At 33.6% G+C, this 27,474-nt stretch overlaps 1 protein-coding gene and 2 pseudogenes across 2 annotated transcripts in view; 2 read left to right on the top strand and 1 right to left on the bottom strand.

The window, feature by feature from the left end:
* The window catches only part of RABEP1 (rabaptin, RAB GTPase binding effector protein 1), a 92,453-nt gene that overhangs the window by 51,539 nt on the left and 13,440 nt on the right, over positions 1 to 27,474 (bottom strand). For both annotated transcript variants that reach the window (XM_011359744.2, XM_023530419.1), the window contains 2 exons: positions 16,036 to 16,164; positions 347 to 550 (listed from right to left, as the gene is read on the bottom strand). In XM_011359744.2, the coding sequence (XP_011358046.1) occupies positions 347 to 550; positions 16,036 to 16,164 (333 nt within the window). The remainder of the gene's footprint in view (positions 1 to 346; positions 551 to 16,035; positions 16,165 to 27,474) is intronic.
* On the top strand, positions 10,788 to 10,906 carry LOC111739535 (annotated as a pseudogene).
* On the top strand, positions 17,340 to 21,002 carry LOC111739346 (annotated as a pseudogene).

Here is a 27,474-nt window from a genome sequence, read left to right as displayed (position 1 = left end):
CATGTGGCTTTATTCATTGATATTACTTGCCTGACACCTATAAGAAAATCTGTTTAGAAGCCCTGCTTTAAACCTTACAATGAACTATAGATCTCATTTAATGCAATATCTCTGTAACACTCTCATAATTCTCCATTATTAAATTTGTTGAAAATGCAGATGATATACCCATATACATATGATTGGCTTCCCTTTTATTTAGAAAGTGACAGTACACTGTGAGGATGGTAATGCACAAAGTGGCAAATGAAACTCAGGATATATTTTAAGCCTTTCTGAAAGTGTTCTCAATCATCAGAATCAGTTATCTTAGAAAATCATAAAACAGATCTAACTTTGTCTTTACCTTTCATAACAGCCTGAAGTGAAGCAACTTCTTCTCTCCACTGTCTTTTTACTTCATCTATAGCTTCTTGCTTGGTATTCTCAGAAACTGTGGCAATGGCCTTAATATTCTCCATCTCTGCCTGGGCTTCCCACAGCTGTGTTCGAAGGTGTCCCAAATCATCTTGTGCAGCTTGTAACACTGCATTTTGCCTCTTCAGATCCTCTGGGGAAAAAGTAAAAGACTTTTCCATTAATGAGGCATTCACTTTTATCAGGGTGACATTCCCATGAAGAAACAAAACTTTATGTTAACATTGTTATGAAGAAGTTTAGCATTAAATTTTAAAATGTTAACTTAAAAAATAAAATTATTTTAATAAATGTAAGATTTAAAGTATGCCAGGTATCACAAATCAATTAATTTTAAAGATTAAGGCCATAGTTTTAGAGCTAAATTTAAGAGCTAAATGGCTTTATGTAAGTTTACTTAACCTCTCTGGCCTCAATTCCTTATCTATAAAAGAGTATAAAAATACCCACCTCAGAAGGGTGTTTTAATCATAAAACAACTTATTGAAAATGCTTATAAGTACAGTACCTTGCACAAAGTAACCATTTAAGAAATGGTTAATAAAAGGAAGCCCGAGTACATGGCAGTTACAGATCCAGGTTTTTTAAAAGTTAAGATTAATTTCTCCATACCCCTTTACCATCTCTTAAATACTTGCTTGATCTGATGTGCCTTCTACATGATTTGGTTGGACATATATCTATCTAAACTGTCTTCCAAAAAAGATGAACTTACCAACAGTATATAGGAGTGTGTTGTCTTCCTATATCCCTACCAAGTCATTGTTCTCCATTTTTTTAAATTCTTGCCAATATCACATGTAGAAAATGGTGAATGTTTTAATCTATATTTCCCTATAATAAAGAGGTTGACTACCTTTTCACACATTTATTAGTGACCATATTTCCTCTTTGGTGATATCCTTTACTTATGTCTCTAATGAATTGTTTTTCTTCTGCTTTGGAAGAGTATTTTATATGTACTGGATATTAACCCTATTTTCTCTTACAAAACTTTTCCCAGTCTGCTACTATTTCTCAACTTCTTTTCTATCTATTGCTATCTAAAAGTTATAAGACATTTATACAGAACTGTTCATCTTTTCAAAGTTATCAATTTTCTTTACAGAGCACAATAACTAAGCCAACTGGCCATCGAAACAATTTGACTTAAGATCTAACTCTACTGCTAACTGGCTGCATGACTTTAAGGGAATCATAAGGCCTCAAGCGAAGATAGTGGCAAGATTTTTCTGTATAAATTTCTAAGTACTTGAAAAAGTCAAATAGATAATATCAATTAAAGAACTTCTGTAAGTTGTGAAGACATCCATTATCAAATAATCACAGGAATTAACAATTTGGTAGTCAAAGAAACAAAGGGAAAAACCTAGCATGCTAGTTTTAAGTAAAGTCATTTGATAAATATTTATTCTCTCAAAATCAGTTTCATATCACTTTGTCACCGCTATTAAAATCTGTTGAAACACTAACCAGAAACATAAGAACATTAATTGCAGAAATTATCTAAAGTATCTGGAAGGAAAGATGGATTGTAGTAGGTGTGTGACTAGGAATGACACAGAAACTGAGTAGAGGCATAAACATGTGAAATCACGAAAGAAGTGTATCAACTTTATATTCTATTACTTTGTTTCAGAAAATGTGAAATAAAAAGCATTATTTCTGAAATACTTTATTTCTGAGAACTACAATTTTATCAAGGCTCAAATTGATATACTTAAAACCTCCTTGTGCTAATTATGCCTGTGACTTTTTATTGGAAGTTACCCAAAGCTATCCGCGACCTTGTCTCTATGAACAGAAAAATTGCAAATACCAAACCTAAATACTAACTTTTGAAATGTTTCTGCACAGTTAAAAGCAGTATATCGAGGCTAGTGGAAGAATGGGTCTTGTTTTCCAAGAATGTTTTAGTAATTCTGGCTCCCTAGCATTTTCATATAAATTTTAGGATCATCTAGTCAATTTCTACAAAGACAACTGAGATACTAAAAGATACTGTATTAACTGAACAACAACAACAAAAAATCTAATTTAAAAAATGGGCAGAGTACCTGAACAGACACACAAAAGGCCCACAAACATATGAAAAGATGTTCAACATCTTTTAGAGAAATGCACATCAAAACCATAATGAGATACTATCTTACACTGTTAGAGTAGCTGTTATCAACAGGACAAGTCATAACAAGTGTTGGAGAGGATGCGGAGAAAAAGGAACCCTCATACACTGCTGGTGGGACTGCAAATTGGTGCAGCCACTATGGAAAATAGTACGAAGGTTTCTCAAAAAACTAAGAATTGATCTACCATATGATCCAGCAATCTCTCTACTGGGTATTTACCCAAAAGACTTGAAAACCCATATCCAAAAAGATATTTGCACACCAATGTTCATAGCAACATTATTCACGGTAGCCAAGACATGGAAGCAACCGAAGTGTCTGTCCAATGATAGATGATTGAGTAAAGAAGCTGTGGTACATATATACAATAGAATATTACTCAGCCGTAAGAAGAGATAAAATACTGCCATTTGGGATGTGGATGGACCTCGAAATAATCATGCTAAGCGAAATAAGCATGATTTCAACAGAAATAAGCATTATTTCAACAGAAAAAGTTGAAAAACACATGATATCACTTATATGTTGGCTATAAACCTAAAAGCAACAAACGAACAGGATGAACAAGCAGAGACTCATAGACATGGACAACAGACTAGTGGTTCCCAAAGGGTATGGGGGGAGGGGAGAGGTAGATGGGGGAAAAGGAGTCAAATATGTAAAACAGGATGTTATGTAAATTACATCAAGTGAATAAAAAATATTTAATTAAAAAAAAATTTTTTTTAATAAAGAATAAAAGAAAGGTATAAGTATCTATGCCTCCCCCAGACCCTGGAGGAAGAAAAAAAATAAAAAATAAAAATAAAAGATACTGCATTAAATTTGCAGATGAATAAGGGGAGCATTGCCAATATTAAATCTTGTATTTATATCTTTTTTACATTTTTTCAAGTGTTTTTAACATTTTTAGAGTACAAGTTTTGCATTTGTTAAATTTATTCCTAATTATATTATTCATTTTGGTGTTATTAGAAATGAAATTATTTCCTAAATTTCATTTTCAAATTATTCATCGCAAGTATATAGAAATAACTGATTTTTGTATATCATGTGTCCTGCAACCTTGCTGAACTCATATATTAGTTCGAATAGTTTAGTGCATTCCATACAATTTTTCACATAAAAAAGGTCATCTGAGAATAGAAATAGCTTTATTTCTTCCTCCTCAATCTGGATTCCTTTTATTCCCCCGCTCCCTTATTTTTGGCGAGGGTGTCGGGGGTGCTAATTGCCCTGGATGGAATCTCTCGTCCAATGATGAATAGAAGTAATAAAAGTGTACATCAGTGTCTTATTTCTCATCTTAGGGAGAAAGCATTCTTGGTCTTTAACTATTAGGTATGATAATTTTCGCAATGGGTTTTTTGTAGATGCTCTTTATCGGGTTGATAAAGTTTCCTTCTATTCTCAGTGTTTTTATCATGAAAGGGTGTTGGATTTTGTCAAATGCTTTATCTGTGTCTATAGAAGTACGTTTTTGGTCAATGTGGTGTATCATACTGATTTTCAGGGGTTGAACCTCCCTTGCAATCTTAGAATAAATCCTACTTGCTCATGGTGTATAATTATTTCTGTTGCTGAATTTGGATCGCTAGCATTTTGTTGGACTTTTGCATCTATATTGATAAGGAATATTGATTGGTCTGTAGTTTCTTTTGCTTGTGATGTCTGTGTTGGTTTTGGCGTAAGGATAATATTAGCCTCACAAAATGAGTATGAAATAATCTCTATTTGTCTACTTTTTAGAATTTTGAGAAGAATGTTAATTTTTTCAACACTTGGTAAAATTCAGTACTTAAGCCATCTGAGTCTAGACTTTTCTTTCCCTTTTTTTGTGGGTAGTTTTTTTTTTTAATTACAAATTCAATCTACTCAGACTTTCTATTTCTTCTACAGCCAGTTTTGATGTCTGTACTTTTCTTAGAATTTGTCCACTTCATCTAAGTTATCTAATTTATTAGCATACATTTATAGTATTCCCTTATAATCCCTTTTAATTTCTGTAAGGTCAGTAGAAACGGTCTCTGTATTCACTTCTTGGTCAATTTAGTTAAAGATATATCGATTTTCTTGGTCTTTCCAAAGAATGCAAAGAATTAGCTTCACTGATTTTCATTACTTTTTATTGCTTTTCTATTCTATATTTCATTAATTTTTACTTTAATCTTTATTATTTCCTTCCTTCTACTTGCTTTAGGTTTCATTAACTCTTCTTTTTCTAGTGTCTTAAAGGGGAAGATTAGGTTATTGGCTTATTTTTTTTAATTTAGGCATTTACAGCTACATATGTCCCTCTAAACTGCATTCCGTAAGAGTTGGTATATTGTGTCTGCAATTCCATTTACCTCAAAGTATTTCCTAATCTTGTGATTTCTTCTTTCACCCATTGCTTACTTAGGAGTGTGTTACGTAATCTCCCCATATTTGTGAGTTTCCACTGTGGCCCGAGAGCACAATTTGTATTTTTTCAATCCTTTTATATTCAAATCGTCTATTTTCTTATTGATCTTCTCCTTGTTCTACTCACTACTGAAAGTGCAGTATTGAAGTATACAATATTATTGTCAAACTATGTTTCTCCTTTCATTTCTGTCAGTTTGCTTCCTGTACTTTGAGACTCTATATGTAGATATGTATATAACTATTTTGTATTCCTCATGGATTGGCCGTTCTGTCACTAGAAAATGTTCTTCTCTCTAGTTAACATTTTTTGGTTTAAAACCTATTTTGCCTGATATTAGTATGGCCACTTTAGATTTCTTACAGTTGCTGTATGCAAGATATCTCTTTTTTCAGCTTTTCACTTTCACTCTATTTGTACCTTTGAATCTAAAATGTATCAACTATAGACAGCATATAATTGGATCTTGTTTTATTAACCAGTCTGAAACTCTCTGCCTTTTGAATTGTTTAATCCACTCACATTTAATATCACTGACATCACAGTAATATATTGGATTTAACTCTGCAACTTTTCTTTACTACATCTTATGTCTTTTTGTTCCTCTACTCTTCTATTGCTCTTTTGCATTAAATAATTTCTAATGTAACATATTAATTCCTTTCTTCTTGTGTCATTTCCTTAGTGGTTGCTCTAGGGCTTACCATATACATCTTAACAGAATCTACTTCAATTCCAATGAAATACAGGCATACCTCACTTTACTGTATCTCATAGGCATTGCATTTTTTACAAAACTAAAAGCAAGACCCTCCACCAGGAAAAAGATTATGATGTACTTTATTTTCATACTCAATTTATCACAACGGTCTGAAACAAAACACACAATATCTCTGAAGTATGCCTGTATAGAAATGTTACTCCTCTATAACTTTATTCTCTTCCCCCCGCATTTATGCTATTACTGTTATATACACTGTCATCTATGTTACAAAATCAACAATATGTTGCTATAATTACTGCTTCAAATAATTGCCTTTTAAAGAACCTAAGAGGAGAAAGGAAACTAAGTATATATTTATAGCCTGTGTTAAATTAACCATCTTATTTACCATTTCTGGCTTTTTACTTGATTCTTTGGTTTGGAATTACATCTGGTGTCATTTTCTTAGTCCAATACAGCTTTCTTCCCCATCCCCAACTCCTTTATTCTGATATTGGCAAGTATATATTCCCATATGTTACGGCCCAATAAGACCATAATATACATACTGGTTTATAGAAATGCTTTTTAAATCCATTAAAAAATGCTTATTTACACTGTTATAATTACACAATTAACTTTACTGGGGACTCTTGTTTTTTCATTTGAATTCAGATTACTATCTGGAATCACTTGCTTTCAGCTAAAGAATTTCTTTGAAATTTTTTGTAAGGCAGTCTGCCAGGAAAAATTCTCAGTTTTTATCTGAGAATGTCTTTATTTCACCTTTATCTTAGAAAGATGCTTTTGCTGGATACAGGATTCTTAATTAACATGGGCGTTTTTCCTTTGAGCATTTTAAATGTCATCCCACTGTCTTCTGGCCTTTATTGTTTCTAATGAGAAGTCAGCTTATTTTTTTCTGGCTCCTTTTAGAACTTTTCCCTTGTCTTTGGGTTTCAACATTTTTACGACGCTGTTTGTGTGTATGAATCTTTTTGCACATTTCTATCCCAGTGGAAATTCAATGAGCTTCTTAAATGTATAGATTACTGCTTTTCATCAAATTTAGGAAATTTTCTACCATTATCTCTTCAAATATTTTTTTCTATCTCTTTCTCACCTCTCCTCTGGCACTCCCATTACACACATGTTGGCACACCTAATGATATCTCACATTTCTATGAAGCTGTTCGTTTTTCTATTTTCTTTCTGTTCCTCTGACTGGATAATCTTAAGTGACCTATCTTCAAGTTAACAAATTCTTCAGTCAGTTCAAATCTACTGTTGAGGCCCTACAGTGAATTTTTCATTTTAATTACTGTACTTTTCAACTCCTTAATTTCCATTTGGTTCTGTTACAATTTTTCTTTATTCCCTATTTCATGAAACACTGTCACACTTTCCTTTAAGGATGGTTTTCTTCAGTTATTTGAACATACTTATGACTACTTTGTTAAATTTGACATCTTGTCACCTTCACAGGCACTGCATGCTTTTTTCCCTCTATATAGGTCAGTTTCCTATTTCATCTCTTCTAAATTTTTTGTTGAAAATGAGGTTTTTGATAATATATTGCAGCAACTCTAGTACTGGTTCATCACCATCCCCTTCCTGGCTTGTTTTGCTGTTTAGTGGGTGGCTGGATTATTTTAGTAAGTCTATTTCTGCCCCACTTTTCCCCCCCTCCCACAGTGTGTAGCCTCTGACGTTGCTCCTTGGGCATGTACAGAGTCACTCTGGGGTGACAGTTTTTGTAGAAATCCCTTCTGAGTGTCTCTTTACCTGACCACATCATCCATCAAACCCCACTTGTTGATATTCTTCTCTCTGAGAGATATATCTGCTTTAGGAACAGGGCCCTGAGTCGGGGAGATAGAATGGTAGCTTCTGGTCTTCTTGACCTGCTTCTCCCAGCATGGAACCTTCACACTATAGACAAGCTAGGGCAAGGGCTATCACCACCCCAGAATTTTGAGTATGCCACAACTAAAGTAGAAACTTCCATCCTAAGAGGGGGGGCTAGATGAAAAAAGGACCTCTAGCCTTTTGGCCACACTCAACAGAAACTTTGCCTCTACAACATGTGAGAGCTGGGGGAGAGGATGATTCTTAGCCCGCAACTGTGATCTGGGGAGAGAGGAAGACCTGGCATCATCTGCCTGGGGTGCAGTTTCCATCGCAGGAGAGGAAAGGAGCATTTCATGGATCGAATGCCACAGACTCATTTTTACCAAGATTTAGTATATTTGCTTGAGAAAGGTTTCCTTTGCTGTATACCTAGGACCACTTCTAGAGACTTTAAATGGTTGTGCAAAATAAGTTTCCCTGGTGTTGCTGGGGAGTGAGCCTGTGGAGCTCTTCACAATACCATGCTAGAAGTGGAACTCTCAAACTTACATTTATCAATAAATATTTCAGTACACATCTCCAAAAGATAAGGACTATTTTTAAAATGTACATATAACATTAAATCCACCACCTTAATTTTTTAAGTATACGGTTCAGTGGTGGTGTTATTCCAGAGCTTTTCATCTTACAAAACTGAAACTATACCTATTAAACAGCTCCCTATTTCCCCCTCCTCTAAGCCCCTGGCAATCACATTCTACTTTGTTTAATTGCTCTAAATAACTCATTAAATGGAATCATACAATATTTGTCTTTTTCTGACTGACTTATTTCACATTTTCACACCAGAAAAAAATTAATACCTGAATATCAAATATCCAGTGTTGAAATTTCCAGTTGTCTAAAATTTTTTAATAGTTCAGCTCTTTGAAACAGAATCCAAATAAGATACAAACAATATAGTTAGTCTCTTTTAGCCTATAGATTTCTCTCTCCATCTTTTTTCCTTGCAATTGATTTGTTGAGAAAACTAAGTTGTCTTGCAGAGCTTCTCAGAGTCTGGATTTTGATAATGGCATACCTATAATATAGTTGAACTTATTCCTTTGTTCCTTTTATTTCCTATAAATTGGTAGTTTAATATGGTGGGTCACCATCTTCTTGATCCTGTTCTTCCTTGTACAAAGATACTTTGAAAGACCCATGAGAGGAAAAACAGATTTTAATCGAAATTGCTCTGAATTTATAGATTAACTGAAGTGAAAGTTAGCATCTGAGTTGAAACCTATGAACATATCTCATTCCCTTTATTCAGATATTCTTTTATGTCCTTCAATACTATTTTATAATTTTTCTTTATAAAAGTTTTATACATCCTTGGTTAGACTAAAGATTCTGATTTTTTCCTTTTCATCTTGTTTTATTTGCTTCAGGATTTCTTTTTCCTGTGTTGCTTCAATAATTAGTTGTCACTGGTACAAAGAAACATTACTGATTCTTCTATATTACTCTTCATTCCAACAGTGTTGATAACTCTTTAATTCTAATAGTGTGGATTCTCTTGGTCCCTCTGATAATCACGTGGTCTCCACATAGAGACAAAACTATCCTTAGCTTTCTAAAGTTTATAATTCATTTCTTTTTATTTTATTGCATTGGTTAGGAGACCCTCTCATTCACAAAATGAATTACAGTACGAATAATAGGCCTTCTTGTCTTGTTTCAGCATTAACTATGATATATGCTTTCAGTTTCTAATAAACACACTTTCATAGGCTAAGAAGGTCCCCTCAATTCCCAATTTGCTAGGAACTAGTATGAACTGGTATTACTAAAGAATGTTAAATTTTACTGAATGTCCTGTTTTTTTCTCATTTGTTAACGTAGTGAGTTATAATCAATGAATAGGCTACCGTTAAACTCTTCACATTCTTAGTACTCATGGTCATGGTATACTACTTTTAAATAATCTACTGAAGTCAATTTTATTTAGAATTTTAAAACTATGCTCATAAATAAGTTTAGTTTATTGGTATGCTAATATTAGTGCTTCTTGTCTAGATATCAAAGTTATATTAACCCCACAAAATGAACTGGGTGGTTTTTTATTTCTGACATAGTTTACAAAAGATAGGAACAATTGTTCTTTGAAGTTTTAACAAAATTTGCCTATAAAATCTATGCTTGTGTTATCTTTTGTAAGTCATGTTTACTGATTCAGTTTCTCTTATGGTTATGGTTTATTCGGGTTTTCTATTTGAGCTAATTTTGTTAATTTATATTTCCTAGAAAAACTAAATTTCCAAATTTTTTGGCATAGACATACACAGTATTCTTGTGCTTTTATACTGTATGAATACTATCTATGTCTTTTCCTCATTATTAGGTTTTTCCAAAAGATGTGCTTTTGATTTTTGAGCTTAACTGTTACTTTGTTTTCCACTTCATTAATTTCTATTATTTTCTTTCTTCTTTTCTTGGGTTGACTCTTTTTCTAGTTTCTGGAGTTGAACACTTAGATCATTTATTTTCAATCTCTTATGTCTTTCAATAAATTAATTTTAATAAATGCATTTAAAATTATAAACTTACTCTCAAAGTATTGTTTTAGCTGCATTCCACAAGTATCTTCATTGTATTTTAAGAATTCTGCAATCTCCATTGTGATTTCTTTAACTTATGAGCAACAGGAATGCATTCTTAGTTCCCATTGTTGTTTAAAATCTTGCTAACTATATTAGGTAAGAAAACATGTTGAGTAGCTTAATTTTAAAATATGCTCAGTCTTCTTTTGAGATATAGACAATTTTTCGAGTGTTCCTTATGAATACACAGTAGTACCCCTTATCTACAGGGAATACATTCCAAGACTCCCAGTGGATGCCTGAAACCACAAACAGTATCAAAACCTATATATATTGTTTTATCCTACACATACCTTTTCACCTTTTAAAGGTAGTACACTTTACGGCTTTCTCTTTGGCATATCTGAAATACTGGCATCACTACTCTTGCGTTTTGGGACCGTTACTAAACAAGGGTTACTTGAAAACAAAAGCACTGTGATACTTTGACAGTTGATCTAGTATCCAAGACGGCGAATAAGTAACTAATAGGCAAGTAAAAGATGTGGCACAGATACACTGGACAAAGGGACAATTCACATCCTAGGATGGATAGAGCAGGACAGTGCAAGATTTCATCATGTTACACAAAAGAGCATCCAATTTAAAACATGAATTTTTTATTTCTAGAATTTTCCATTTAATATTTTCAGATCTCAGTCTATGGCCATGCCACCCTGAACAAGCCCAATCCCATCTGATCTCGGAAGCTAAGCAGGGTCGAGCCTGGTTAGTACCTGGATGGGAGACCACCTAGGAAGACCAGGTGTTGTAGGCATAAAAAATAAAAATAAAAATAAAAAAATAAGAGATTGTAAGCTGACGAGGTCCTTGCAATCTGTGAGGTCAACCAAGGGTTACCTCACCTAAAATAAATAAATAGATAGATAGATAGATAGATAGATAGATAGATAGATAGATGATAGATATTTTCGGATCTCAGCTGACTGCAGGTAACTGAAACTACAGAAAGCAAAACTGTGGATATGGGGGAACTACAGTAAAAGAAATGCATATTTTAAAAAAAAAATCAAAAAAATGCACATTTTCAGTTTTTTGCATAGAGAATTTCTCAGAGATCAAGTTTTTTAAAATTCTGTTGCTCAAAGCTGTATCTTTACCTATTGCTTGATCTCACAATTGATATAATGTTAAACATCTCCTATTTGTGTATTTATTAATTTCTCCTTATATTTCCATTACCTTCTGGTTTACATAATGTGTCATGCTATTTTGTTAAGATAGCATGATTTTTTTGTTAAGATAGATGATTTCTTTCATTATAATAGCTTTCTATTTTCCATCAATGCTTTTTGCCTTTAAGCCCCAATCTTGTTATTACTGCCTTATTTGTTTTACTTTCTTCTATTAAAAAAATTAAGTGAACCAAGAAGATTTTGTTTTTATATAGTCAGATTTATCAGTTTCTGTGGTTGGTATTGTTCCTTATAGCCTATATATTCCATGTTTACTTTTCTTCGTGAAAATGTTACTTTTACTAGTTTCTTTGGTCATTTATGTGGGTGATAAATGCTCTAAGTTTTTTTACACCTGAAATATCTATTTCGCTCTTACTCTTGAATAACTTAGCTGCATATAAAGTTTTAGGTTAACAATTACTTTTTCTCTTCACTTTGAAAATCTTATTTCATTGTCTCCTAGCATCTATTTTGCTTACGTGGTATCTCCTGTCAGCATAATTGTTTATTCTCTCTGGTAGCTTTCCATATTTCCTTTTCATTCTCGTTCTACAGTTTAATATGTATCAAAGTATGAATTTACTATTATTTACCCTGCTTGGTACTAAGTACCTATGTTGAACCTCAACTTTTTTCTTAATGTTTGAGAAACCTCAGTTATTATTTCCTCAAATATTCTCCATTATTCCCTTCATTCTCTTCTCCTGGAACTCTTTTTAGATGTGTGTTGAAGATTCAATTCATCCTCTATGTCAACTGCTCTTTAGTATTTCACTGTCTCACTGGGAGAGAGAATTCCAAATTTAATAAATTTCCAAATTTATTAAAATCTCTGTACCCTGTCTACCATCTATTTATCTTCAATTTATTGTATTTCCAACATTTCTAATGATTTTTAATTTTTTAAACATACTCTAGTTTTATTTTCACATCTAAGTGCAAGCTTATGGCATCTGAACCACAAATATCTACCTAAATCTAACTGGTAACTACTGAAACTCTGGTTAGTTAGCATGAGAGCTTTATTTATGTTATGACCATGTACAAAATCTTTCTGAATACCACTAGAAAATTTTATCTTCTGGTGATTAACATGAGCTCTATTTCTACTATTTTCCTTCATATTGAGAACTCTATGGCCTTTTGTTGGCTGCCTCATGTACTAAGCTCTTACTCATTGCCCAAGACTGAGGATTTCCAAAACACAAACACTGTTGCAGTATCAAAACTTCGTACTAAAGTTGGGTAAAGGGAAAAGCTAAATTAAATGTTTTTTTGAAAATTAAATATTTTTTTCAAGTTTAACATGAAAGTAACAAAACTTTCAGAAATAGTTATAACATTTCCAGTTGAAGTCAGTTGGGATAAGAATGAGTAATAAGGTAAGAAGAGACAATAAGAGGAGTCAAAAAATAACCTTTTTTATTAGCATTCCTCATTACTGTTTGCACTTATAGTTCAGGTAATCTCCAAATAAGCACCAAAGCAAAAGCTGTTCTTATTGGGGAAAATACCAATGTTTGGACTTCTAGAATTACCTTGACCTGGTTTGATGAAAGATAAAACAAAGACTACTGAACACATCAAAGCAATGGTTTACACTGTTATCACCTGTGATAATCACAAAGGGTTTATACTTCGCTGTATATGTAATGATACAAGTTGCTGCTTTAGAGAACATCTTCCAATTTGATTTTTATATTATGATATTGGCAAATAGCCAAGACAGAAACTAAATCAACATCTACTTCTTACATACTATGCATTTTCTTTAAAAATGACACCAAAAACTCTCAAAAAGTTTCACATTATTCCTTTTGAAATTTTGTAAAAAGTTACCTCAACTGTTCTTTATGGCAGGGTCCCTAACCCCCTGGCCACAGACCAGTACTGGTCCGTGGCCTGTTAGGAACTGGGCTGCAGAGCAGGAGGTGAGCAGCAGGAGAGCAAGCAAAGTTTCATCTGTATTTGCAGCCACTCCCCAGCACTAGCATCATCGCCTCAGCTCCACCTCAGATCATCAGGCATTAGATTCTCATAGGAGCACCGGTCCCTAGTGCCAAAAAAGTTGGGGATCGCTGTTTATTGTCAACTTAAGTTCATTGAGAATTTCAAAAAGTAAAGATAAATAGTACACATACATACAGATTTTTTGGGTCTAATGTGTTCAAAGCAATTTTAACATACCAAGTGTGTTTTTTTAGCGAACCCACATTACGAACTGTTTAGATCAGAAATTATATATATGCGTGTGTGTATATATATATACACACACGCATATATATATATATATATATATACACACACACACACACACACACATATATGTAACTAACTGATTATGTATTTCAGAAATGAGAGGTTCTTGGTCATTTTCATTTCTTCAAAATTTTATAGAAGAGTCAATTTTATGATATCAAGGAAGACAAAACAAGGGAAACCCTAACAGTTTTATTTAGGGACAGAAAAAAATAGAAAGCAAATGAACAAACCTTGGACAAGATTAATTTGAGTTTACTGAATAAGCGAAGACTGAAAGAAAAAGCTGTAGAAGAGATAATCAAGCTACAGAATCACTGGGGTGAGAGGTGAAGGGAAAGAGAGATGTCACTAGCCAAGATCATAGTGAGTCTGAATTGGTTATCAGAAAATACTGCCATGACCTTATATATACACATTAAAGGTATAACAGGTCACTTGACAAGAACATACCATCGCACAGAGTTTAAAGTGGTATCTCATCAGTTCAATGTTAAAACAAATGTTAAAAAGAAAAGGTTAACAAATTCACTTGAACATAATAAAGAATTAGACAGAACTTATTTCTCACAACACAACATATATTCAAACAATCATAACACTGTACAAAATGTATTATCTATCCCAGTAGACTACACTTTCTGGAAGATAAAAACCGTATCTCATTCATCCCAGCCTCCACAGTGTCTTGCAGAGTGCCACCATGCCTAGAAAGGAACACAAGCTTTCCCATCTCCTTGTCAGTCTATAAAGGAATAAAATGAAGCAGGAAACAGCCCTCCTACAAGCCATGAGAAAACAACCTTATGTTCTAAGAAGCTCTTCATGTGATTTTTATCCATGTTAAAATTTGAGAGCCACTGGTCTAGAGGGCTGTGAAAATCATATCCATATTTTCCTAGGTCAATACCTAAAATGTAATCCCTTTCCCTTATCCTTGAGATTAGGTTCCTTATGATATGCTCTCATGTTATTTGCCTTTTTTTTTTTTTCAAACAACTCATACAATTACTTAATATCTGTTTTCCTCATTAGAATTCAAGTTCTATGAGTTAAAGAACCACATGACTCTTTTACTTCTGTATACCTAGCACCTAGACACAATGTCTAACTCATAGTAGGTATTAAATAAATATTAATAAATAACTGAATATTTGTTAAATTCCATGAACTATCAGTTTTAATATAACATGGCAAAGGCTATTATTAGATACTAAGAGTCCTGATTTGCCTGGGACTATCTCTCAGGTGTTAAGAGCACTGAAAGTCCTGTATCCCAGGACTATATAGCCTACTTACTATATTAAATATTATCATTAAAAGAAAGGTTAAAAGAAAAAATCTGAATAATGCATTTTTTTATTTGTTTTTATTAGTTTCAAGTATACGGTACGTTAGATATTTATATAATTTATAAAACGATCCCCATAATTGTTCTTTCTCTCCTCTGGCTCTCCACCTAGACATTACATTAATGCTAATTGCAGTGTTCACTTGTGCAGCACATATACTAATGCTAACTGCATTCCCAATGCCATGCTTTCCATCCCCATGACCATCTATCAACTATTAATTTGTACTTCTTTAACCCTTCACCCCCTTCTCCCAGCACCCCAACCAACCTCCCCTCTGGCCGTCACCAGATTGTCCTCTACAGATGTATGTTTTTGATTAGTTTGTTCTTTTTGTTCCTTAGTTTTCGCATATAAGTGAAATTACATGGTATTTATCTTTCTCTGTCTGACCTATTTCACTCAGCATAATAACCTCTAGGTCCATCCATGTTGTTGCAAATGGTAGGATTTCTTTTTTTTTTTTTAACTGGCTGAGTAATAGTCCATTGCATATATGAACCATAACTTCTTTATCTAACCATCTGTTGATGGGCCATTTAGGTTGCTTCCGTATCTTGGCTATTGTAAACTGTGCTGCCATAAACATAGGGGTACATAGATTTTTACGAATTATTGTTTTGGTTTTCTTTGGATAAATATCCAGAAGTGCAACTGCTAGGTCAAAGAGGAAATACAGATGGCCAATAGACATATGAAAAGATGCTCAAGGTCACTAAGCATCAGAGAAATGCAAATTAAAACCACAATGAAATTATTACCTCACGCCTTTCAGAATGGCTATATAAATCAAAGAACAAGTATTGGCGAGGATATAGAGAAAAGAGAACGCTCATACACTGTTGGTAGGATTGCAAACTGGTACAGCCACATGGAAAACTGGAGATTTCTCAAAAAATTAAAAATGGATATAGCTTTTGACCCATCAATTTGTTTTCTAAGTCCATTCTTAATCCTAATCACTAAATAGGCTTTTATTAGACAATGTAAGTACAAATAAAATCAAGGTTTATCTAATGATGACATTGTACTACCAAGAAACTTAACATTTTAAGGCTGTTTTAGTATGGGGGCTAGGGGAAGACTTATAAACTTACCCTCTTTAGCCAAATATAACTCTTTAAATTTTGCTCTCTTTTGATTAAATTCTTGCTCAAGCTGCTGCTGTGCACGTAAAAATTCTGCATTGATTTTTTCCAATTCTGCTACCCGCTGCTGAAGAGAAACTGGAAAAAAAAGATAATAGTTAACAAGTAATAACTTTTATTTATGAATTAAGTTACATGAATAAATTAGTATTCCAGTTGCACATTTCTATAATGAAACAACTAGTCAAGCTTCTTTCAAAGATCCAATATATTCAAAGAAATTCTAATTTTTCTTAAAAAAAAAAAGACTCGAATATTAGACTCGATATTCATACGCACTGTGAATGAATCATGTAAACTGAAACAATATATATATACTGAGAATCACAAATGGCAAATGTCCCAAAAGAGAGTTTCTGAAGTCCTTTTGTATAACTGACAGAATGTCAATCCACTTCTGAAATTATTAAGTATTGGATTATTTGGGCTATTTACCCCACAAATGAACCCACTGCCAACCTTGCTAGCTTGTTTCTCTCAAGTGTCATGAGCAAAATCTAACGAGTTCCCTGATTAGGATAACTATACTCTTCCAATTTCAAGATGACTCATTACCATAACACTGAAATCATACTCAAAAAGTCTTTCATATAGAAAGGATACTGTACATTCTGTATGAACTCTCAATTACTGGGAAATTATCTGGCTTTTAGATTAACGTTGACTACAGTGTGGCAGGGATTGGGACACATTTTTACTTTAAGGGCTCTACAATTTGGCCACAGTTGATTAAATAAATGCCTACCCTGATCAAACCCAGAGGGTTCTGGTTCAAACAAGGGGTGGGAAATCCAGGAATCTAACCCTTGACCTCCTCCTTTGCCCCAACAGCAGTCCAGCCACAAGGCTGACTCTAATCCCTCCAGGGGATCCCTATCAGTACTAATGTTGCTGCCTAATTGCCTAGGTCTCTACTACAAGCCACCCCAAAAAACGATGATTTGCCTATAATTTTAACCAAAATCTGAGAATATCTCTGAAAGCTCTCCCCTCCCCCCAACCCATTACTCAATTTAACTGAGAGCTGATTTTATGGTACATAGAAAAAAGAGTGAAAAAAGGCACCAATGATTTATCTATCAGTATTAGAATCATGACTCATTAATTTCTCCATGTGCTATTCAAAGTTCTCTACAACTCCTTTGATAATAAACAATGAACTAAAACCAATATTTGTTCATTTCCATGTCATGTTCAGATTAGCCTCACTACAGATCTAACAGTATTGATACAATCCATGGCAGAAAGAGGAAATGACTGCTGCTTTGAGTTCCACGTCATTAACGGTAAGGAGTTATTTTGAGGAGCAAGTACTAGGGTCTTTAGGTCAAAGCAAAAAATGACATCTGGTCATTTGAACATTAGATAATCTTTAGAGAAAGAGAGGGGTGGAGAATCCATTAGAAGGGGTAAATGTGAAGTTATGTCATATTTACCACTTGAAATAATGAAGGAAACTTGTTCTCTGTGTTATTTCTCTTATTTTTATTGTCCAGCCCCAAATAGTAAACATTTTAAACAAATTAAACAAGTTTTCCACTTAACACTTTAATTTTACTGGCAGCTATAGACTACTGCATGAGGTAGAGAAGGGCTACAGGGAATCAAAAAGGGAAAAGCAAGACCCTTCTGTTCTTACCTTTCCCCAACAACTATATTACCACCCACTCTTACTTCAACAAATACACACACACACACACACACACACACACACACACACCTTTCAACATTATATTTACATTTAGGAACTGAGGCTAATGAATCAAAAAAAACTAAAATGCAGCCTTTAAAATTACAGCCAAGGTTAAGTGTTTTTCCCCTACTTCCAAACTTGTCTTAGCTCTGACCCACAGTTTAGACACCGCCCACACCCACAGGTCTAGCTCTCCAGGCTTCAAGACACTTCTCAATTCCAAGAATCAACCTTGGAGGATATACCAAGTAACTTCCTTATTCTTGTTTTTTTAATAAAAAAATTTTTCAAATCCACTTCAAGTACTTCTAATATACTGCAATTCTACAATACAGAAAAAGGCCTAAATAACTGCTTTTTATAATGCCTCTACTGCTACATCTAAAAAATCAATTCACCTTGCTTAAAACAGCAGAAAAGTTTACAAAAAGGCATGTCCCAGTGCATTAGCAACCAATTACAAATCAAACTGAAAATAACTCTCATCACACAAAATGCTGTATTATTTTTCTAACATGGTGACAAGTACTTCACAATAATTAGCTAATAGTTTATGTAAAAAGTACTTCTTAGCCTGGCATACAAAAAAATTATAAACGTGAGCTGTAATATTAAATTAGTGATATTTATTTAATGAATAAAGAAAAAAGGCAAAGTAATCAAATGACTTCGTACATAGCCACGAAAGGCCACTCCCAACCTCATGATTCTGACTTAGTCTCATGCTTACACTTTCAGCACATACCCTTCCCCACTACCATGTTTCTTCGAAGCATCATGGACAAATTAGTGTTAATATTAATTTTCAACAATATTAAGCCTTCTGTAACTTAGCAGCTGAGAGTTATTAGTATTCCCTCTTTGTTAACCACTCCACATATTCTTTATATTGTCACCTTTATTTGAGTAATAAAAAAAAAGGAGTAAACTATCTTGTGCTATGGCTACTTTTAATGCTTTTCCAAACAGAAAAAAATATATCGCTTACTCAAAATATCTGAATTAAGCAAAAACCCAGAAAGAAGCAAAAAAGGAATATGGTAAATAAATGAAAGATTCGATAATTCTTAGATGTATCCCCTTCCCTGATTTTGATATGAATGGGAGAACATATAACTTTAAAATATTTTTAAGCCCCAAACGGTATCCTACTACTACATTCCTCTAACATGGTACAAAATATGAGATATAAGCAATAGGAAAAAGGGGAAAAAAACACATTTGGTCAAATATTACTACAATCAGAACCTCTTTGTTTAAGGATGTTGACGATCCAAGAAAACACCTATTTCAAGCAAAAAAACAAACAACAAAAAAAAAAAAACACAAAAGAACATAACTCCAGTGGAACAAAAGAATCTGAGCAGTTCCTGAAACCCAGAACTCTTAACTTGTGTATCACTGAATTTTAAAATGGCATTATTAAGTATAGTAGGTACATCCACTCAATGGAATAAAATCAAGCCAGGAAAATTACATTAAAACGAACAAGGTAAAAGTTATATGCAATACAATTTGAGCTATTCAAAAAATATATAAGAAAAAGACTGGAAAGAATATTCCAAATTATATGAGTGGCTACCTCTCTGAATCAAAGGATAATTAAAAGATTAAATTACAATTTGCAATGACATGGATGGACTTAGAGGTTATTATGCTGAGTGAAATAAGTCAGACAGAGAAAGATAAATACCATATGATTTCACTTATATGCGGAATCTAAGGAACAAAAAAACTAATCAAAAAGAGACTCACAAATATAGAGGACAATCTGGTGATGGCCAGAGGGGAGGAGAGCTGAGGGGCTGGGAGAATGGGGCGAAGGGTTAAAGAAGTACAACTTAGTAGTTGATAGATGGTCATGGGGATGGGGAGCACAGCGTAGGGAATGCAGTTAGCATTAATGTAATGTCTAGGTGGAGAGCCAGAGGAGAGAAAGAGCAATTAGGGGGATTGTTTTATAAACTATATAAATGTCGAACTAATGTACTGTATACTTGAAACTAATAACGAAATAAATTTTTTTCTTATTAAATTACAGCAGTCTGGGGGATGACATTCAGCTGGCCATTTGAGGCCACAGACTTTCCATCCTAGAACTATGGCCCAGTTTGTAACCTCGCAGAGAAGACCCTGGCACTGGTAAACACTGCTGTGACTTACTTGAAGCCTCGACTGGCCACATTTTGGCACTATGATGCCAAGGTTGAGCTGGTTCCTCTAAGATCCCTACAGCTATTCAGAGCTTGAAAAAAATAGTCAATAGCACTCGAACCTGTAGCTTTAAACAGCCCACAGTTAAAGAAGCTCTGCTGAATGGTTTCGTGGCCACCAAGGTGTGGATGTGGTTTTATGTTGGCGAGATCATAGCCAAGCGTGGCATCACTACAATCTTTAATATCTGTTTCTTTTTGGTCTATTATTTGAATGTTCTTCAATCACGTGTAATCAGACTGGCATTTAAATAAAATATGTCAAAATCAATGTTTCCTACATAAAACACTGCATGGAAGGTCACTATTTCTTTTGATATTAAGTTGCATTGATTGTCTTTTGCTTTAATAATGTTAACATAGCTCTAAATGCCTGTTTTTGCTTAGCCTGAAATTGGAAAGAATATGTGAATATACTAACCTGTTACATATAATTTATGAAGATAACATTTTAATTTGAAGGTTGGAAATATTTTATTTCCAGAAAATTGGGGGAAAAGCCTTGAGAAAACTAGAACTTGCTAGGAGAAACAGTAATAAATACCATGTACCAAAGTTAAATCACGTAAGTAGTATAAAGAATAAAATTTGGATGATTTCCCTTTGCTAAAATCAGAGAAAGACCTTTTGATAACACTTATGTCTGTAAATGTTGGGCTACGTGGTGGTGTTCTAAGTATATATCTTCGCAACACCTTTAATGCCAGGACAGAGTGAATAAGAGCCGTGATCTACATTTTTAATCTAATTTTTAAATTTATATTATTAATCTATCTGGTTTTGTGATTTCTAGAACGTATCTTTGAAAAATAAAATACCTTATGGATAAACAAGGTTATAACTCAGTATCATCCATGGGTCTAAAAAGTATCTTATGTCCTGAAATAAATAGAAGTGATTGGCTATCAGTAAAATAAGTAAATAAATAAAAACAACACCAATAAATTACATTGATTAGATTTAAATTAAAACTTAAAGTGCTTTTAATTATAATGATTATAATTTTATCTTATTGTTCCATCTCAATCTTTCTGCTCATAAAAAATTGCACATAATTTACTTTGGTGGTCTTAAAATATCTTAAAATAACCAAATAATGCTTTTTTAAAACAACACATTTTCCCAGGTCAAGTAATTTACTGAAATAGATTAATTTTCTTGAAAACATAATCTCTTCTGTTTCAGAAATGGCCTACCAGATAGCCCCCTTTTGGTATCTAAAAACTCATTGTGTCCAGCTTCTTTTAAGAATTACTAAAAATGATTATTATTTGCCATAAATCTACCCACTGAACTGTGATTTGTTTAGGCTAACATTTAAATAAATCCATAATTACGTAGCAGGCCTCACAGAAGGGGAGAAGAGAAAGAGTGGGTGGGGCTCGCAGGGATAACTGATCTACAGACTATTACAAAGAGCAGTCCACATGCAGGTTATTAGATTAACATTACCAATCACTTTACAATATTAAAACAAATAGATATGGCATTTGGGAATCACTTTTGCCATAACACAAAGACAATCATAATTCTTTAGTACAACATAAACGTATCATTTCACTTTACATAATCCCAAAACATCTCTCTCTGATTTTAGCAACTTTAAGAAGCTGCATCCTCTCACCTTATCCATTTACTGAGATAAAACCAGTTCTAAAATAAGGTAACATCCGGTTAAGAAGTTCACACAGAACAACTTCTTAGCCTTTCCTCTCTGTGAATCAAAGTGAAAACTCTTATTTTCTTTTACTTTTTTTTTTTTTTTTTTGCAACTCTCTTAAAGCAAATGGATGTCATAATGCTTCGGATAAAAGAGAATACTTTTAAGGCAATGGGTTTTATTAAACAACAACAAAAACAAACAATCCGATTAAAAAATGGGCAGAACTGAACAGATATTTCTCCACAGAGGACACATAAACATATGAAAAGATGCTCAAGGTCCCTAAGCATCAGAGAAATTCAAATTAAAACCACAATGAGATATCACCTCACACCTGTCAGAATGGCTATCATCAATAAATCAAAGAATAGTAAGTGTTAGCAAGAACGTGGAGAGAAGGGAACTCTCAGACACTGTTGGTGGTACAGTCTGGAGGTTTCTCAAAAAATTAAAAATGGATATACCTTTTGACCCAGCAACCACACTTCTGGGTATTTATCCAAAGAAAACCAAAACAATAATTCATAAAGATCTACACACCCCATGTTCATAGCAGCACAATTCATAATAGCCAAGATATGAAAGCAATCTAAATGCCCATCAACAGACAATTGGATAAAGAAGTTATGGTTAATATATGCAATGGAATATTCCTCAGCCAGTAAAAAAAAAAAAAAAAAAAAAATGAAATCCTACCATTTGCAACAACATGGAAAGACCTTAAGGTTATTATGGTGAGTGAAATAAGTCAGACAGAGAAAGAAATACCATATGATTTCACTTATATGCGAAAACTAAGGAACAAAAAGAACAAACTAATCAAAAACAGACTCACATCTATAGAGGACAATCTGGTGATGGCCAGAGGGGAGGGGAGTGGCGGGCCTGGAAGAATAAGGTGAAGGGTTAAAAAAGTACAAATTAGTAGTTGATAGATGGTCACGAGGATGGGGAGCATGGCAGTGGAAATGCAGTTAGCATTAATGTAATGGCTACATGGAAAACCAGAGGAGAGAAAGAAATTAAGGGGACTGTTTATAAACTATATAAATGTCTAAGGTACTATATACTTGAAATTAATAATAAAATTTTTTTAAAAGATGATGGATGTCAAATAAGAAAGCCAATTATTTATGAAAAGATTAGGTGTTTATGTTAACTACCTGAAGATATTATTTGAATCCAGGAGAAATACTAAGTGAAAGAAAATGACACCCAATATTAATTCGGGGGCAAATGATATAACGGAAAAACTATTTAAGAAGAGATTCTTTAAAGAAGTAGAATTAATAATAAGAAACAATTTAAAAGCCTGATTTGAGGAAGGTGGTAGCAGGGTGGTAAGGGTGGAGATGGGAAAAATTGAAGGACACAGGAATGTTTTCTCATTTTCAATTTCCCTACAGACGTTTATGATTGAAATTAATAACCACCAGGTGTTTGCAGTGTGGAATTTTCTGGGTCTAATTGTTACTTCTTAGTTTAACATGATTTGAGTAGAAACAACCACAGGATGATAGTGTTGCAAGGATTTTAGATTTTTCTAGTCCAGTATATTTCAAATTGAGTCTCAATCCATTAGTGAGTTGTTAAATCAACTTAGTAATTAACAAGCTGCCTTTTAAAAATAATGAAATATAAAAGAAAATGTCAGCAACACATTTAATATGGGTATATGTTATTTAATGAAATTTGTATTTCAGATATCAGTATCCCCCACTTTTTGAAAGTTTGTTTTATGTTGTTTACCCTTTACAAAAGCCCTACATTAATATTACCTGTTTCACTAACTGAAAGAGGATTTTAGCTTTTAGGGGGAAAAAGGCAAAAAGCAAAAACAGTGTTCAGCATTTGTTTTACAGGGATGCCCTTACAGAGGCAGTGTGCACCCCGAGCAGTGAGAATGGCACTGCTTTTACTATATGCTAGTGTTAGTTTAGGTTTTATGTGTTATTCGGTATGATGTAGTAGGTTCTTTTTTGCGTGTGGGAACAAATATTTTTTCATGTAAACCAATGGTAATTGCTTGTTCACTTTACACTATTTCAGCTTACAAAAGGTGTCATAGGATCACTCTACTTTCAGATGGCGGGGGGAATCTTTACTTACACATTTATACTGGGTTGCAATTAAGTATTTCTTACTATGGAGAGAGGTCAAAATAGTTTGAAAACCACCAATTCCTAACTCATGCAGGAATCTATTTGTAGACAGGTGGCTTCCACATAAACATAAACCAATAACTTAGCTTACTGCCTCACGGTGCCACTGATTCCACTGTTCAGGGATTTTAGATTATCCTCCCCCCACCCACTCCCTTGGATAACTGGTCATCTATTAGAAATATCTATTTTTAGTAACACAATTCTAAATCGTCTTCCTTAGAGATATTAGTTCTGTCCTATAGAATTAGAGAGGAAATTTTCTAATATCTGACATCCCACACTTGCTCTCTCCTTTCTTCTCTAGATGAAACACCTCCTAAACCTTTAATAATTTCTACATTCTTCATTATCTCAGTTGCTCTCCCCGCAAACTATAGTTAGTCATATTCTACATAAAATAGGACATTCTGATACTAACACAATACAGCATAGAGTCTATATATCTGGGGCTATACTCTCCATAACATACTATAAATATACCGTAGCTTCTTTGGGTCACATCCCCACATTGTCATTGTTAGCCCATAAGATTAATCTATCTAACACTATCCTTAAATCCTTTCACTTGTACTACCATTAAGCCAAGGCTACCTTCAACCTATACTTGGTGCAATTTTAGCCATGTTGTAGAGTTTTTTGTTTTATTTTAAAAAAGTTTTACATTACAATGTCATAACAGTATTGTGGCTGTTTTCATATATACTGAAATGTTTCCAAATTAAATCATATAATGTCTGAGATTTGGTTTTTAAAAATCCAGGAGAGGAAGTGAGGAGAGGATTATAGATGAAACAAGACTGGCTACACATCAATAATCGTGACACATGGAGGGTAGTGTGGGGTCTACATCCTAACCTATTTAAAGTGTTTTTAAAGTTCCATATAAAGGACTCCAAGGTTAATTTTGTTTAAATCTTGCCATTTCTGTGCTTGGGCTTAAGTCTAAATTAGCTGAAAAATAATGTACCCATAAAATATCAATCCTCCACCCTTCAGGGCATTATATTCACACATACAATTCAGAACAGAAAAGAACAATTAATTAAAAATTTAATTATTTCTGGTTATTACCAATTCCTTTAATATAAACAGATAATTGGTTTAGACTATTCTGAAGAGTTTTTATCATCTACAGAAGTCAAGCCTAATGCAACATTAAGATATCTCTTAGAACCATGTTTCATTAGATTGTGAAACAAATCAAATTCACTATGTACACACTGTCCTTCATTGAAAATGTACAATGTAAACATAATCTCTTATCTCTCTACACTTGTATTACAAAAAGGCTACAATATAGCTACAAATTTGACATTAGGAGTTACTTATCAGAATAAGTTCTTCCTAAATAATAAAAAACAAGGGTTATATTTTATTTATAAGGAAAGTTGAATGCATTATTTATGAGCTTTTCAGAAATATCAAGGTCATGCATACAAAGAGATCAGAATTTTGATAAATAACTAAAATAGATTAATTGTGTATCTTTGAAAGGGGACATCTGAAACCAACAGGTAAATTTTTCAAGGAGAGAGCACAGATGTTAATATTGGAGGTGGGGGACTCTCAAAGCTAGAAAAAAATGAAATAAGTAATAACAGGAGCTGATAATTACTATCACCTATTTATCAGGTAGTATATGGAAAACAGTATAGCATAATATAGTGGGATTAAATTATAAACTGGTTCCTTCCCTCCATCTGTAAAAATGAGAACTAGAATACTACTACCTTCTAGGATTGTAGCAAGGATTAAATAATCCATATATAGCTCTTCACAGAGCATTACGCAAGTTATTTTATATACTGGCTCATTAAATTTTCAAATCAAACCATGAAGTAGACATTATTATCCCCAGTTATAGATGGCAAATTATTCTCTGAGAGACTAAGTAATCTGCCTATTGTTACACAACTAGTAAGTGACAGAACTGGATTCAAACACTGACCTACTTGGCTCCAAGGCCTAGGCATATTTCTCTGTGATTTTTAAGTATTTAATACAGGAAATTAATATAGGAGATTTAGACATCACATGAACAGGAGAAATACCACCTTCTAGGGGTATTCTTTAATTTAGTCACACTGTTCACTTACATATTGAAATACATATTACTTAATTATAAATTATTTCCCTTTATAGTGAGGACATTATGTTGTTTTTTTTTAAGTTGTATGTATAATTTTATCAGAACGGTAAAGGGGCATTCTAAAGCATTTTGTTATAAACCAGTGTTTCTAAACTGGGGGTGATTTTGCTCCCCAGGGGACATGTGGCAATGTCTAGAGAAAATTCTGGTTGTCACAACTGGGGTAAGGACTATTGGCATCTTAGTGGGTAGAGGTCAGAGATGTTGCTAAAAATCCTAGAATGTACAGAACAGCCTTCCAAAACAAAGAATTATCTGGCCCAAAATGTCAACAGGGAGAAAGTGAGAGACCTATTATAAACTGATAGGATTGAGAACTTCTGATACAGTGACACACTACAAGGTATGTAAAAGTCCCTTCCATTCCTAAAATTCTGATTCATCAAATCCAAATCTATATCAAATTCCTAACACTCTGCAATAGCTCTCTCAACTATTCATTTAGCATTTGCTTAGGTGCCTGTTTAGTACTTTTCAATACTCTCAATCTCACAAAAAAGAAAGTTTAATTTACATATTGGAGAAATACAGGAAAGACACAGCAGCCCTATCAAAACTATGCGAACACTAAAACTCAACTATTCATGGGTGTTTTTCAAAGTTTTAAAAACTTTTTTTAATGGAAAGACAGTGTATTTCTTGTTCCAAATTCAACCAGATCACTCTACAGCAGTCAGACAAAAAGGCTTTCACTTTCATATCACCAAACAAGAAATACTCTTGTTATGGAAATAAAGAGGCATTTTTCCACATATGTCTTCTAAACAATCTTTAAAGCTCTTGAAGAAATAGGTAATGTAATGTTTCTATCAATTGTACAGTCAAATTGGGTGAGGGGGATAGCAATGCCCACATTAACAATCCCCACCCCACAATCCCATTACCTGTTCTCCTTTGATCACTTTGCCAAATTAATTCAAATTTATGGCAACAAAATTTCACACACAAAAAAACCTAACCCACTAGACCTGTTGGAGTAATGTCCTTGTATAAAAAGCTCTTAATGACCAATAAAATGATAAGCATTATAAGATAGATCATTTGCAAAAGGACTCCAAATGCCAATAGAACTCAAAGAAATGCAAAACTAAACAAGACTTTTTACACGCTAAAATTAGCCAACATTTTTTGTGGAATTCTTTTTTAAATTAAAGATACTACTACCTGGTGTTGGCAATCTCATACACTGCTGGTAGGAGGAGAGAACGAAGTACTACAATCATCAAAGAATGGTGAATACATGTTTTGTTTTGTTTTTTCCTATATTTTATGATACTTTGGCATCATAGGGCCTTGTTGGCCAGGGAGAGAGTGCCCCTCCACAGGCTAGCTAATTCCTAGATAATAAAACAACTAACCAAGGAATATGGCTATCATAAACCAACCAACCAATCCTAAGTCTACACTTCTATTATCTAACTCTCAAACACCAAGCCAACATTTCCCCTGCCCTAAATCACCCTAGGGCCAGGTATTAGACAACTAGAGACCACCCTTGTAGCCCA

The sequence above is a fragment of the Pteropus vampyrus genome, unplaced genomic scaffold (assembly GCF_000151845.1).
Source record: "Pteropus vampyrus isolate Shadow unplaced genomic scaffold, Pvam_2.0 Scaffold50, whole genome shotgun sequence".
Taxonomy (NCBI): Eukaryota; Metazoa; Chordata; class Mammalia; order Chiroptera; family Pteropodidae; genus Pteropus; species Pteropus vampyrus.
Note: the sequence above shows the minus strand (reverse complement) of the source record. Positions and strands in the feature narration are given on the sequence as shown.